Consider the following 13064-nt stretch of genomic DNA (forward strand, 5'->3'; position numbering starts at 1 on the left):
TTCTAATTATTCAGGTTCTAGTGTCAAGGTTCCTAAATGTGTATTTAATTCAATTGAAACATTCCTGCATGCCTGCTTTCAACAAGTTCCACCAGGGCACCTGTTTCATGACTTTGTGTGAGCTGGATGACTTCCTTCTGCGATTTGCCTGGATTTGTGTCTGTTCCTTCTTACAGTTGTAACTTCACGAGAACACATGTCACGGTAACTCTTGCATTTTAATCATTTTAGATGACTAAGGTGGTCCAACTCTTTAGGCCAACGACACCCACCAAGTGTTACCTCTTTGAGCAACCTTAAAACATGTCCTCTGTGATGCTTCAAACCCCTGCGAGTGACATCAAGTCAGAGAGTGGACACATGATTCAATAAACACCTTGCATTTAAGTGCCAACATGAATCTATGAGATATCGCAATACAACATGTGTGCATCCTTTGGCTGTTTAATAACTACACAATTGGGCGTTTCATCACAATTTTAACTGACACAAGCCCCCTCTTCCACTAGGTATGCCCAACCAAGTAATCCAATGCATCCATAGACAGAAATGAGAGCTTCATAGACTGTATCTGCTTTCTTAAAGTGATTTGTTTCCTTTATTATTCTGAGAACATCTCATTACAGGAAAAGCAACATGTGTTTCACGACATTTCTGTGCCTTCGTCAGGGTCAGTATAAATATCAGATACAATCAACATCTCAGTAAGGGAGCCTTGTGCATAGAACGGTGTATCTCATTGGCCACTGGTTTTGAGCTGCAAAGAAGAGTGATAACTCGCAGCAATCCAGCATAAGTACTACAGCTCTAGACTTATGTCTGTGGGCATCTGATGTATGTTTTAGCGCCCGGCTATTGAACATCAAACCAGCAGATATTTGATTGGCATAGTGAGAGGACTAGTCTTTGCTCTTTAAGAGAGCATATGATGCCGTCTAGAGGTTCATTGCATCTAAACCTGGAATACCAGTGCATTGCAGATTGAATTGCATGTTTGCTGTGTGCAGTAGACTAATATTTCAATGTTCCCTCCTTTAAAATACTGGACTCAAAATAAAAAGCAACTTTAATCTATATACTTAATTCAATTTATTATAGTACAAATATAGAAATATAGATTACAAATATTATAAATTGTATATATAGATATATACAGATATAGATATGTAGTTGCACGATTCAGGACTGTGAGGCTTACGGCAATGTAAACTTCCTTACCTTCACGCAAGACCAAATCGAAAAGGGGAACGTGACGAGAACCAAGATGAATGACAACAATATAATCATCCAGCCAATAAGGCCGTAGCCTTCACTTTCTGTTTCTGCAATGCAATAGGAGAGCCATAGTTAGTGTTCATTCAATGACCACCCCAACACAGTTTTCAAAGAGCGTCGTTTTTCTTTAGGCGTTCTCGTAATTTGAAAGAAGATGAAATATTTACTTTTTTATTTATTTGTAGTCGGCACTTTAGTATGATATTCCCAGCTCCAATAATTCGAGTGTCAATCGCAGGGCTAATTGAAAGTGGGTTTGTTCACTAGCACTGCTCAGCCGTATTGCGAGCAGGCAGCACTGTGGACTCAAAGTTTGATCGGCCAATCCTATCTCCACAAAGACAGACAGATGAAAATTGAGCGCCCTCTTTTCAGACCTGCGCAAAGTTCGTTCCAGACACAAACTACTGCGCCCAAATCAGGATTCTAGCCCGATTGCTAATTGTCCACCCCATGAGACCTCACCTGCACTATTTTCATCAAGTATCACATTTCGCCAATTGTGCAGGCAACCAGTGCAAAATACAAGTTTGCTTAACAAGAGGATGCAGGTTGGGAATATCAAAGCCAGAACATTATCTTGACAGGTCACAATGTGGTGACCAGAATGTCCACGCACAAAGTATTGAAAGGTAAGTTTGTATAGATTTCCTATACCTAACTCTGTCTCTGTCTCTCATGTGTGTGTGTGTGTATGCATGTGGGCGTGTGTGTGTGTGTGTGTGTGTGTGTGTATATATATATATATATATATATATATATTTGTTATAAAGTGGACAGGAAACAGGTGAGTGAGATTTCCTTTATTACGGCCTCCACTCTGCAATCACAGGTACGTCGAGTACTAGGCACAGTAAACCACAAAGACTGCCAATCAGGCTGCTCTTATCAACATTTCAAGGCAGCCTCTGGCTAAACAGAAGGAATGTACCAAGACGGTAAAAAGAGGAGGGGGTGGGGAACAAAGGGGAAACCAAGAACAAGGTTTCCAAAGAGTCCCACATTTATAAACCTAGAGAATAAAAAGGGATATAACACATCTTCCCCTCTGAAAAGCAAGGGAGAAAAATCAAGGTTAAAGTTATTGCATCACAAAGTCTTTGTGCCATTTTGGTGCAACTATGGATCTTCTGATGCAGCACCTTTAGTAAATTGTCACATCTCCGGGGCCAACAGAAGTCTGGGAGCTAGCGTGAGGAGTGATTTCTGGGCTTGTGCTCTTTGCAAGGCGGTTCATACTCCAGTTCAGCCAATTCTCAAGCTTTACCGTGTTGTTTTAGATCTCCACTATTCTTTTGGGTTCATAGAACTTAGATTTGTGATCCCCAGCATGTTTGGGATTTTTCACAGCCACCCAGTCTCCTACGGCCCACCTCTGAGTTTTGGCTCCGTGCTTGTAGTCATACTGATCTTTGTACTTGGCTTGATGAGAAGCTATTCTGGATTTAACATTGTCATAAGAGTGCACTGTCACCTCTCCCCCCGATCTAGTTGGGGAAGAATTTAGTACTGGGTTTTCTTCTTCTGAGTGACGAGAAAGGAGAGATACCCCTGATTCGGTTGGGAGTCGAGTGATATGCCCGGAGCATATCTTGTAGAGCACATTCAACATGTAGATGGTTGATGCAAGCTAATTGTATTTTCTCTTTCACCATTCTGTTTACTCTTCTGACTAGGCCATTGGCCCAAGGGCAGTACAGAGCAGTTTTAAGGCAGGTAATGGCTAAACCAGTCCGGAAGTTGGTCATGGCTGACAAGGTAAACTGAGCTCCATTGTCCATGACCAGGGTGGACGGAATGCCATCTGATGCAAAAGTATCTCGCAGGAAATTGATAAGGGATTCGGTTGTGATTTGTTTCACCATTTTGATGACAACCCAGTGTGAGTGGCAATCAGTCAGAATAAATGCCAATCTTTTGATGACACCTCTTTTATTGATCAGACTGATGATGTCCAGAGCCAGTTTTTCCCATGGTTTGTCCGGAATGGACACCGGGGATAGAGGTGCCTTCTGGGTGTGTTTTGTTTTGTCACTATTGGCACAAATACTGAGTGTACAAGAGGGTTGCGCCTAGAAGTTTGTTGATGGCATCAGTGGTTAGAATGGTCTTCCTGGAAGGGTCAAAATTGTAGAAGTGGGGGCACTTAATATGTTTTTTTTAATGTTATTAAAGGCTACTTGGTGCTTCTCTAGCCATTTGTAAGGCGTATGGTTTTTTGAGAGTTCCCTGAGATCATTAGAGAGGTCAGCAAAGTTCTTGATGTATTTGGCTATGTATTCGGCTAGACCTAGGAATGATAAAAGTTCTTGTTTGGTGGTGGGTACCTGAGCTTTTTCAACAGCATCATTCAATCAGGGGTTTATAAAGAGCGCTACTCACCCACGAGGGTCTCAAGGCGCTAGGGGGGGGAGCGGCTCCAGATCAGTCGAAGAGCTAGGTCTTGGGATCCTTCCTGAAGGTGTGCAGGGTCGGAGAGCGCCTGATGTTCACAGGGAGCTCGTTCAAGGTCTTGGCTCTGATGTGGGAGAAGGCTCTCACGCCTGTTCTGTTTCTACAGATGCAGGGGACCTCTGCCAGGGCGAGGTCGGCGGAGCGGAGGTTCCCCTTGGGTACGTGGAAGGATACTCTCTCGTTGAGGTATTTCGGTCTGATGTTGTTGAGGGATTTGTAGGCGTGGGAGAGGAGTTTTAAGGTGACCCTCTTCCCGATAGGGAGCTAGTGGAGGTCTAGTAGTTGTTGGGTCATGTGTTCGTGACGCGGTGTCAAAGGATGAGTCTGGTTGCGCCGTTCTGGATGGTTTGGAGTTTGTGTAGAAGAGTTCTGTTGAATCCGGCGTATAGGGCGTTACCGTGGTCCAGTCTGTTGGTTGTGAGAGCGTGGGTGACGGTCCTTCTGCAGTCGGGGGTATCCATTTGAAGGTCTTACGGAGGATGCGCAGGCAATTAAACCTAGTGGACGCGACAGCGTTGATATGGCAGTTCATGGAGAGGGAGGAGTCGAGGATAATGCTGAGGTTTCGTGCGTGGTCTGTAGGGATGTGTGGATTCCTGAAGGCGGAGGGCCACCAGGTGTTGTCCCAGGCGGAGGTGCAGGGTCCAAGGATGAGGACCTCAGTCTTCTCTGAGTTGAGCTTCAGGCAGCTGTCTTTCAACCAGGCTGCCACGTTCTTCATTCCTTCCTGGAAGCAGAGCCTGGTTTCTTCGGGATTCTTCGTGAGTGAGAGGATGAGCTGTGTGTTGTCGGTGCAGGATACAATGCTGAGCCCATCTGTCTGACGATAGCGGCGAGAGGGGCCATGTAGATGTTGAAGAGCGTGGGGCTGAGCGGTACTCCGCAGTTGATGTCGGTGGGTTTGGAGAGGAAGGAAGGGAGTCTGATCCTCTGGGTTCTGCCAGCGAGAAAGGATTGGGTCCAGTCGAGGGCGGCTCCTTGTATCACTGCGTCGTGTAGTCTGACTGCGAGCTTGCGATGTGAAACTGTGTCAAAGGCTTCGGAGAGGGCTCGAAGGATGAGGGCCGCAGTGTGTCCCTGGTCGAGTAGCAAGTGGATGTTATCAATGGCGGTGAGGAGGACGGTCTCGGTGCTGTGGTTGCTGTGGAATCCAGACTGGGAGGCGTCTAGGATGGAGTTCTCTTCGATGAAGGAGGCTCAATTTGGGTTTAAATCAGTCCCTTGATATGGTGTGCCCAAGGTAATCAACTGTTCCCATTCAGATTTGGCATTTCTCTTTTTTAAGGGTGAGACCCATCTCTTTGAATCTCTCGACAACAGTTCTGAGAGACAAGTCATGTTCTTCAGGAGTTGCTCCGTAAATCAAGACATCGTCTTGGAAGCACACGGTTTTGGGTACCTCTTCCAATATGTGTTGCATTATTTTTTGGAATACCGCTGCAGCTGAAGCGTGTCCAAACGGCATTCTGAGGAACATGAATGACCCCAGCGGAGTGGTAAAGACTGTTAATTCTCTGGAGTCGGGGTGTAACTCTACCTGATGGTAGGTTTAAGACAGATTCAGCACACTAAAGCACTTGGCTTACTCCATGGTACTTAAACCCTTGTGGATGTGTGGCAGAGGGTGTCTTTCTATGATGACGTTATCGTTAAGGTCCCTGAGGTCAATGCACAATCTAATGTCATTCCCTTGAGCTTTCTTAGCGATGACTACCGGGGCAACCCATGCAGTGCAATCCACGGATTGTATTACACCTAGAGTCTGTAATCTAGCTAGTTCAAGTTTTAGGGGTTCCCACATTAGGTGAGTATTGGGCCTTGTTTTGTGTGCAATCGGTTTAACATTGAGTTTCAATTTTATTTTGTGTTGGAAATTCTTAAGGAGCTCTAGCTCGGATACCTGGGGGAACTCTTTGATGAAGGGTTTACCCGGAATAGACAAGTCAATAGTAAGCACTTGCTCTGGGTTGTTAGGGTCAAGTTTTATGCCTAATTCTTTTTGGTATTGCCCACCAAGAAGTTTGGACCCCTCTTCTACTATGTAGACTTTCCATAAGGTAACACGGTCTTTGAATGTAATCTGAGTTTTAACCATGCGCTTCAAAGGGAAAGATTCCATAGTGTAGCTGCTAGGGGAAATGTCAGCTTTTATTAATTCATTTTCTTTGCAAATGTTCATGTTTTTAAAATCTGAAATGTTCACAAAAGTGAAGGGGGAACATGAATCCGCATATATATTGATTTTCTTGCCATCCAACCCAATTTCACATTGTGGGTAGTTTATTTGGTCGACATTATTGAAGTCCCGGACTTGGAAGATAATTTTCTTTACTGACTGGATTTTTATTTCAGGTGTTACCTCAGCACTGTTCTGTCTACTAGGTAGACTATGACAAACCCTAGCTAAGGGGCCTCTCTTATTGCACTTTTTGCATATAGCAGATATGGCTTGGCAATTCGGGTTGTTGGCCAGGTGGTTACTACTACCACAACGGTAACATTTAAGTTTGCTAGTATTGTTGTCACGGGCAGGGTTAAAGGTTTTTGCATTTTTAATTTTGCATATAGTATTTTCTGTGAGAGGATCAACAATCTCTGACACCTAACTCTGGTCAGTATGGGAATGGTCAGGGTGTATAAAAAACAATCAAGTAAAGGGGGGCCTAAGGGAATTTAGAGACCATGCAGAGACACATTCCCTAAATGAACACATGAAACACAAAAGTGTCAAAGGGTCTAAATACAAAATCTATGTGTGGTATATTAAACTAGTACTGTCTGTGACAACCCACTTAAAGACAAAGAAAAAAGCATAGAAAAGTGTCCTGTGATCCCTATAAGACCTATCAGGATACCCATCAGTCACCACTCGGAACCGCCCTTCATCATTTGGGATTCCTGTAAACCATCTACTTGGACCACTGCCGGTAGATATGGACGGTCAGATCTCATAACCTCCTGAAAACCTGGCAGTGACCAGTATGGTTAGAGTGTCAATAGTGCCAGTTGGTGGGTATAGGGTTGACTGATTTGCAGTGCTTGTGAAAGAAAAAAGTGTGTGCTTAGTGAAAATAAAATTGGGTGAGGGAGCAAGAATGAAAATTTATTCTGTCTTTTGCTCGCTCCACCAATATTAAAAGAGCAGCAAAGGTAGACTTAACAAATATCTACCTAGATGAAAAAATGGTCAACATGTTTCAGCAATTTGAAAGGACCAAAGAGTCCATTGCTTTCATCAGGACCTAGATATTAGATAGTGCTACTGCAAAAATATAGTGAAATGATAAAAAGTGACTACATAATTAACATACTGCAACATGAAAAAAGATCACCTGAGTTCCTATGTGTAGTCTTTACTTGCAGTTGTTTTGTATGTCACTGGTGGGAAGAAAAAGGACACAGAGAGAAAACAGTAAAAATGACCACATACATATAGACATGGTAACATGTAATTAATACACATTTAACTCAAACCTAATCGTCTGATGGAACAACACATTGGTTCTTACATTTTTCAAGCATGAAGACACTTAGATGTTATTCTTGCATGTGATAGAATGTACTTCGTCTTACCCTTGTTGTCGAAGTAGAAGGCCCCACCCCGCCTGGCAACGGCTCAGGGAACGAGGGAAGCACCGCTCTATTAATAAAAAGGAAGCAAGAGCAAAGATATGTAATTGCTTCCTGTCAACTAAAAATAACAAACACCAGTACTCCAAGAGATATGTGATACCGAATTTCTGCTTCTAGAAGGTATGTGAGAAGCACATAGAAAGTTTCAGAAATTCTTTTTGATGACCGGCAAAAGGAAGAATCATGGCTGATTTCATCAGGTAATGATAGCAGAATGTCATTAGGACTGGACGGCCGCTATCTTGTAGCGTCTATGTCAGAGAGGTGTCATCGACAGTTGAGGTACCGCTTTGCCGTCCTACATCTCAAGTCTTGATGCCCCAAAATACAACCACAATCGAATCTGGGTGAGTGAGGGGAATGCCATGATGCTAAACGGCGTATGTGGACTTCACTCGTACTCCGTTGTTACGTCAGTTTCAACTAGACCTCAAAGAGAGTCTAGGACAGAGTTCTACCGAATCGTGAATTTCACCTTTACAGAAAAAGTATAATGGCGAGAAAGAGCTCTGGTACATCTCACCTCTATGTCGGTACCTCTTCGCCGTCTTCCGAACCGGTTGGGGAGGTGCCTAAGCGGAGGGGAAACCGCGGTTAAGAACAGTTTGTTGATTGGTCCTAGACCGGTCATGTGATCGGACCGTGCGGTAAGAGTCTAATGCCTATTGGGCCCCCGGAGGGTCATGTGATCCCCGCGGTCGCCTAGAGACAGTACATAGTAAGTGTATGTTCTCTGACGTCTCACTCGTGGTCGTGTTAGAGAGAAATAAAAACTGAAAAAAGACTCATTCTGATTTTCGAACATGCGGAATGCTCCTATCATTTCCCATGTTATTAGACTTGACCACAACCCGGAAAAAGATTGAATTATTTAGTTTTTATAATCACTAGTCGTGAAGGCTTTATTGATAGGAAAAAAAAGGAGATATATTTAAAATCCGCCGACTACCAAAAAATTTGACTCTATGTCTACACATTGCATGATATATCAAGCTCTTCCACTATTTATTGAATGTATTATGTCAATTATGAGACCCTCACATTAAAGCTGTAAATGGCTGTAAATGGAAAAACAGTCGCTATTCACCCCTCCTGAGAAGAGTGTGGCACAGACATAGTTATAGGGTAGACCAAGGTATATCATCATTTAAGCCTCCCTTATTTGTCCCCAGTTTGAACACCCATTTTTGTTCCTTATGTAGAAGGAAATTGGAGTGGTCCGTGACATGGGAGGGATGTAAGGTTGCTCAAGGACAGTCCAAACAAATGCAGTGGGGGCATGTTGTTTTTCCAGAAAATGATTTGTAAGTTTGGTTGCCTGCCTTTTACAGCGGATCGTGCTCTTATGTTCGGAAATACGAATTTTAATTTTCCGAGTTGTCATCCCAACATATTTCAAGCCGCATGGGCAGGTTATGAGATAGATCAACTTCTCGCTGTTACAGTTGGTGAATTTAATTTGTTTCCATGGTCTGTTGGTACCTATGTCAATCTCAGTGGACTTGTTGGTTTGTGGGCAAGCTTGGCACGATCCACAGGGATGGTGCCCTACTACAGGTGGAAGATCCCAAATCGTGCCAAGAGCCATTGGCATTTTAATGTGTGGTCTGGTGTGGACAATGCGGTCCCTCAAGTTAGGACCTCTCTTAAAAGAAAAAAGTGGTGCTGCAATGGTTTCTTGTCCTGAATTCAGAATGGGCCAATGTTTTTTTTACTATTTTCTGAATCTTGTTGGACAAGGTCCCAAAAGTGCTGACACAAGTCAGTCTGTTAGATGTAGCCTTGGGGACCGAAGGTTCCAAAAGGGCCAGTCTATTGTTATTTTTAGCCCGCTTCTTTGATTTTCGTACCAATTTAGGGGGGTATTTTCTACAGTGAAGCTGGTTTTGTAAGGCTGTTGTATGTATCTTATAACCTTCTTTGGTTGAACAATTCCTCTGTACTCTCAGGAACTGCCCATAGGGTAGATTCTCTCTGAGGGATTTAGGGTGATGACTATCAAAACAGAGTAGGGAATTACTCGCCATCGGCTTTCGGTAGAGTTCTGATTGGAGCCCTACCGGAGTGGTGAAAATCATAAGATCCAGGAAAGCAATATTAGTTTTGCTGGCCTCCACAGTGAAACAAAGAAAATTATTCCTGCTGTTTAACCAGCTCTGGAATGCCAGTAGATCTTCATGTGTCCCTCGCCATATCACTAGTATATCATCGATATACCTTTTCCACATTTTTATGGAGGTGATGTAGGGGTTATCATTCGTGAGTACATGCTCTTGCTCAAAGTGATGTACGTAGAGGTTTGCCAAGCTGGGGGAAAAAATGCTCCCCATGCTGGTACCTGACGTTTGCAAATAGACCGTGTCTTGAAACTTAAAAAAGTTTTGCTTCATGGCTAAGGTGGCACAAGCCATGATGAAGCTGACTGGTGTGATGCTATCTAAGTCCCGAGCCGTCAAGAGGGAAGAAATGACTTCTAAAGTTTCGTCTTGAGGTATCGACGTATAGAGTGATTCCACGTCAAAAGAGACAAGATGGTCACTCTCTGCATCGAATTCCATGTCCGGAAGAAGACGTAGCACATCTGTTGTGTCTTTAAGGAATGTAGGCAAATGATCGACGAAGGTGGAAAGTGGTTCCAAAATGGATCCAATGCCCGAGATTATCGGGCGGCCTGGAGGTGGCCTTTGTTCTTTATGCACCTTCGGGAGACAATAAAAGTAAGGCATTACTGGGTGCTCCGTACACAGGAAGGCAGCTTCTTGACGAGTAACCCATCCCTCTGATAGGGCTTCCTCCACCATCTCATGGATCATCTTTCGTATATCGGCTGTCGGATCTTGAGCGAGGGGGCAATATGCTTGTCTGTTGTTAAGTTGTCGTAAGCATTCAGTGCGATAATCTCTAGTGTCCATGAGGACAATCCATGAGGACAATCGCACCCCCCTTGTCCGCTGGTTTGATGGTGAGTTCAGTGTTGGAAGCAAGGGATTTCAATGCATCTTGTTCGTCTTTGGAGAAGTTACAGAAGGTCTCTTTCTCTGTTGAGAACAGGGTTTCAATATCTTTCTCTATAGTTTGTTCAAAGGCAAGTACTTGCACAGGAACCATGTGGGATCCAGGATTGAACGTTGATTTTTTCTTTAGACCGGTGATCACATTTTCTGGGTCTGGTTCTCTCTGGTTCGATTTTGAAAAGAAGAACTGCAGGCGAATCTTCCGGAAAAATTTGGCCATCTCTATACTGGTTTCAAAATGATCATTTTTGAAAGTGGGCACAAAGCCCAAACCTCTATTGAGGGCTTTGTCTTCCATAGGGGTGACGGTATGTGAGCTCAAGTTGATGACGAGCCCGCCTCCGTGTTCACTTGGGCTGGTCCCGATGTTTTGTTCTTCGTCGTTGTACTCCTCAAGTTCCTCGTTGAGGTGGACGGAGGACTGAAATGGACTTGGGGTTGTGGGCCTCTTCTCCGTCCTCGAGATCTGCCCCGGCCAAACCCTAAAAAAGGCGGCTGACCTCCAAAATTGCCTGAAAATTGGGGTGGTGGAAATGGTCCCATTTGTTGCGGAAAGGGCCCCATCTTCTGTGGAAACATAGGGCCTCCAAATTGCCAAGGAGCTGGTTGCCACCATGACTGATTTTGATTCTGATTGCCCCTCCAGTTTCTTTGATATCGTTTCCCACTGGTTTTTTATTGGGGATTACTTTGATTAGAGGAGTCCGAATCACTGAAGTTATCCTCAGAGGTTGATGACCCATATGATGACCCGATCCTGCGACCCTTGCTATTAAAGTCTGGGGGTACATAGGAATCGCTTGTATAGGGATACACCTTCTCAAAACTAAATTTATCGAAATCCTTCTTGAATTTTTCCATCTTTGTAAACAGAGTAAAGTCCTTGAACTCAATTGCTTTTGTTTGTTTCATCTTGATTCTGTTTAAAGAGTTTACTCGTTAGAGTTGTTTTGATTTGGGATTCAAGAACCTGTATCTCGATTAGGATTGCATCCGCTAGTGAAGTCTGTATGATTAAAATCAAGCAGTCTCTGGTACACCTCCAAGCAATGAGGGACCAGTTTTTCAAAAATTCCTTATCCTTTAGGAATAGTCTTGGGGCATTGGTCACAATCAAACCAGAGGGAGCACAGTTTTTCCTTAAATATTGAGCCATACTGCAACATGAAAAAAGATCACCCAGATTCGATTGTGGTTGTATTTTGGGGCATCAAGACTTGAGATGTAGGACGGCAAAGCGGTACCTCAACTGTCGATGACACCTCTCTGACATAGACGCTACTAGAAAGCGGCCGTCCAGTCCTAATGACATTCTGCTATCATTACCTGATGAAATCAGCCATGATTCTTCCTTTTGCCGGTCATCAAAAAGAATTTCTGAAACTTTCTATGTGCTTCTCACATACCTTCTAGAAGCAGAAATTCGGTATCACATATCTCTTGGAGTACTGGTGTTTGTTATTTTTAGTTGACAGGAAGCAATTACATATCTTTGCTCTTGCTTCCTTTTTATTAATAGAGCGGTGCTTCCCTCGTTCCCTGAGCCGTTGCCAGGCGGGGTGGGGCCTTCTACTTCGACAACAAGGGTAAGGCGAAGTACATTCTATCACATGCAAGAATAACATCTAAGTGTCTTCATGCTTGAAAAATTTAAGAACCAATGTGTTGTTCCATCACACAATTAGGTTTGAGTTAAATGTGTATTAATTACATGTTACCATGTCTATATGTATGTGGTCATTTTTACAGTTTTCTGTCTGTGTCCTTTTTCTTCCCACCAGTGACATACAAAACAACTGCAAGTAAAGACTACACCTAGGAACTCAGGTGATCTTTTTTCATGTTGCAGTATGTTAATTATGTAGTCACTTTTTATCATCTCACTATATTTTTGCAGTAGCACTATCTAATATCTAGGTCCTGATGAAAGCAATGGACTCTTTGGTCCTTTCAAATTGCTGAAACATGTTGACCATTTTTTCATCTAGGTAGATATTTGTTAAGTTTACCTTTGCTGCTCTTTTAATATTGGTGGAGCGAGCAAAAGACAAAATACATTTTCATTCTTGCTCCCTCACCCAATTTTATTTTCACTAAGCACACACTTTTTTCTTTCACAAGCACTGCAAATCAGTCACCCCTATACCCACCAACTGGCACTATTGACACTCTAACCATACTGGTCACTGCCAGGTTTTCAGGAGGTTATGAGATCTGACCGTCCATATCTACCGGCAGTGGTCCAAGTAGATGGTTTACAGGAATCCCAAATGATGAAGGGCGGTTACGAGTGGTGACTGATGGGTATCCTGATTGGTCTTATAGGGATTACAGGACACTTTTCTATGTTTTTTCTTTGTCTTTAAGTGGGTTGTCACAGACAGTACTAGTTTAATGTACCACACAAAGATTTTGTATTTAGACCCTTTGACACTTTTGTGTTTCAAATGGTCAGGGTGAAAAGGACTAGGCCTAATTTCTTTAATATAGAGGGCGGTGTGTTCAATGGATTTGGCCAAATCAATCGCCTCTTGTTGATTAGGTTGTTTTTGCAGTCATTTTTCTTGTATTTTCCAATTATTGGTGCACCTCACCATTTGGTCTCTTATTAGGGATTTAACGAGATCTCCGAACTGGCATAGCTCACTTCCTCTTAGCACAGCTACGTAGCTTGAAATAATTTCATAT

The 13064-nt window shown here is 43.3% G+C and overlaps 1 protein-coding gene across 11 annotated transcripts in view; it reads right to left on the minus strand.

The window, feature by feature from the left end:
* The window catches only part of LOC144771984 (stomatin-like), a 981083-nt gene that overhangs the window by 566478 nt on the left and 401541 nt on the right, over window positions 1-13064 (minus strand). For all 11 annotated transcript variants that reach the window (XM_078656206.1, XM_078656207.1, XM_078656202.1 and 8 more), the window contains one exon: window positions 1219-1322. In XM_078656206.1, the coding sequence (XP_078512332.1) occupies window positions 1219-1287 (69 nt within the window). In that variant the 5' untranslated portion in view covers window positions 1288-1322. The remainder of the gene's footprint in view (window positions 1-1218; window positions 1323-13064) is intronic.

Source organism: Lissotriton helveticus, chromosome 8 (genome assembly GCF_964261635.1).
Source record: "Lissotriton helveticus chromosome 8, aLisHel1.1, whole genome shotgun sequence".
Lineage (NCBI taxonomy): Eukaryota > Metazoa > Chordata > Amphibia > Caudata > Salamandridae > Lissotriton > Lissotriton helveticus.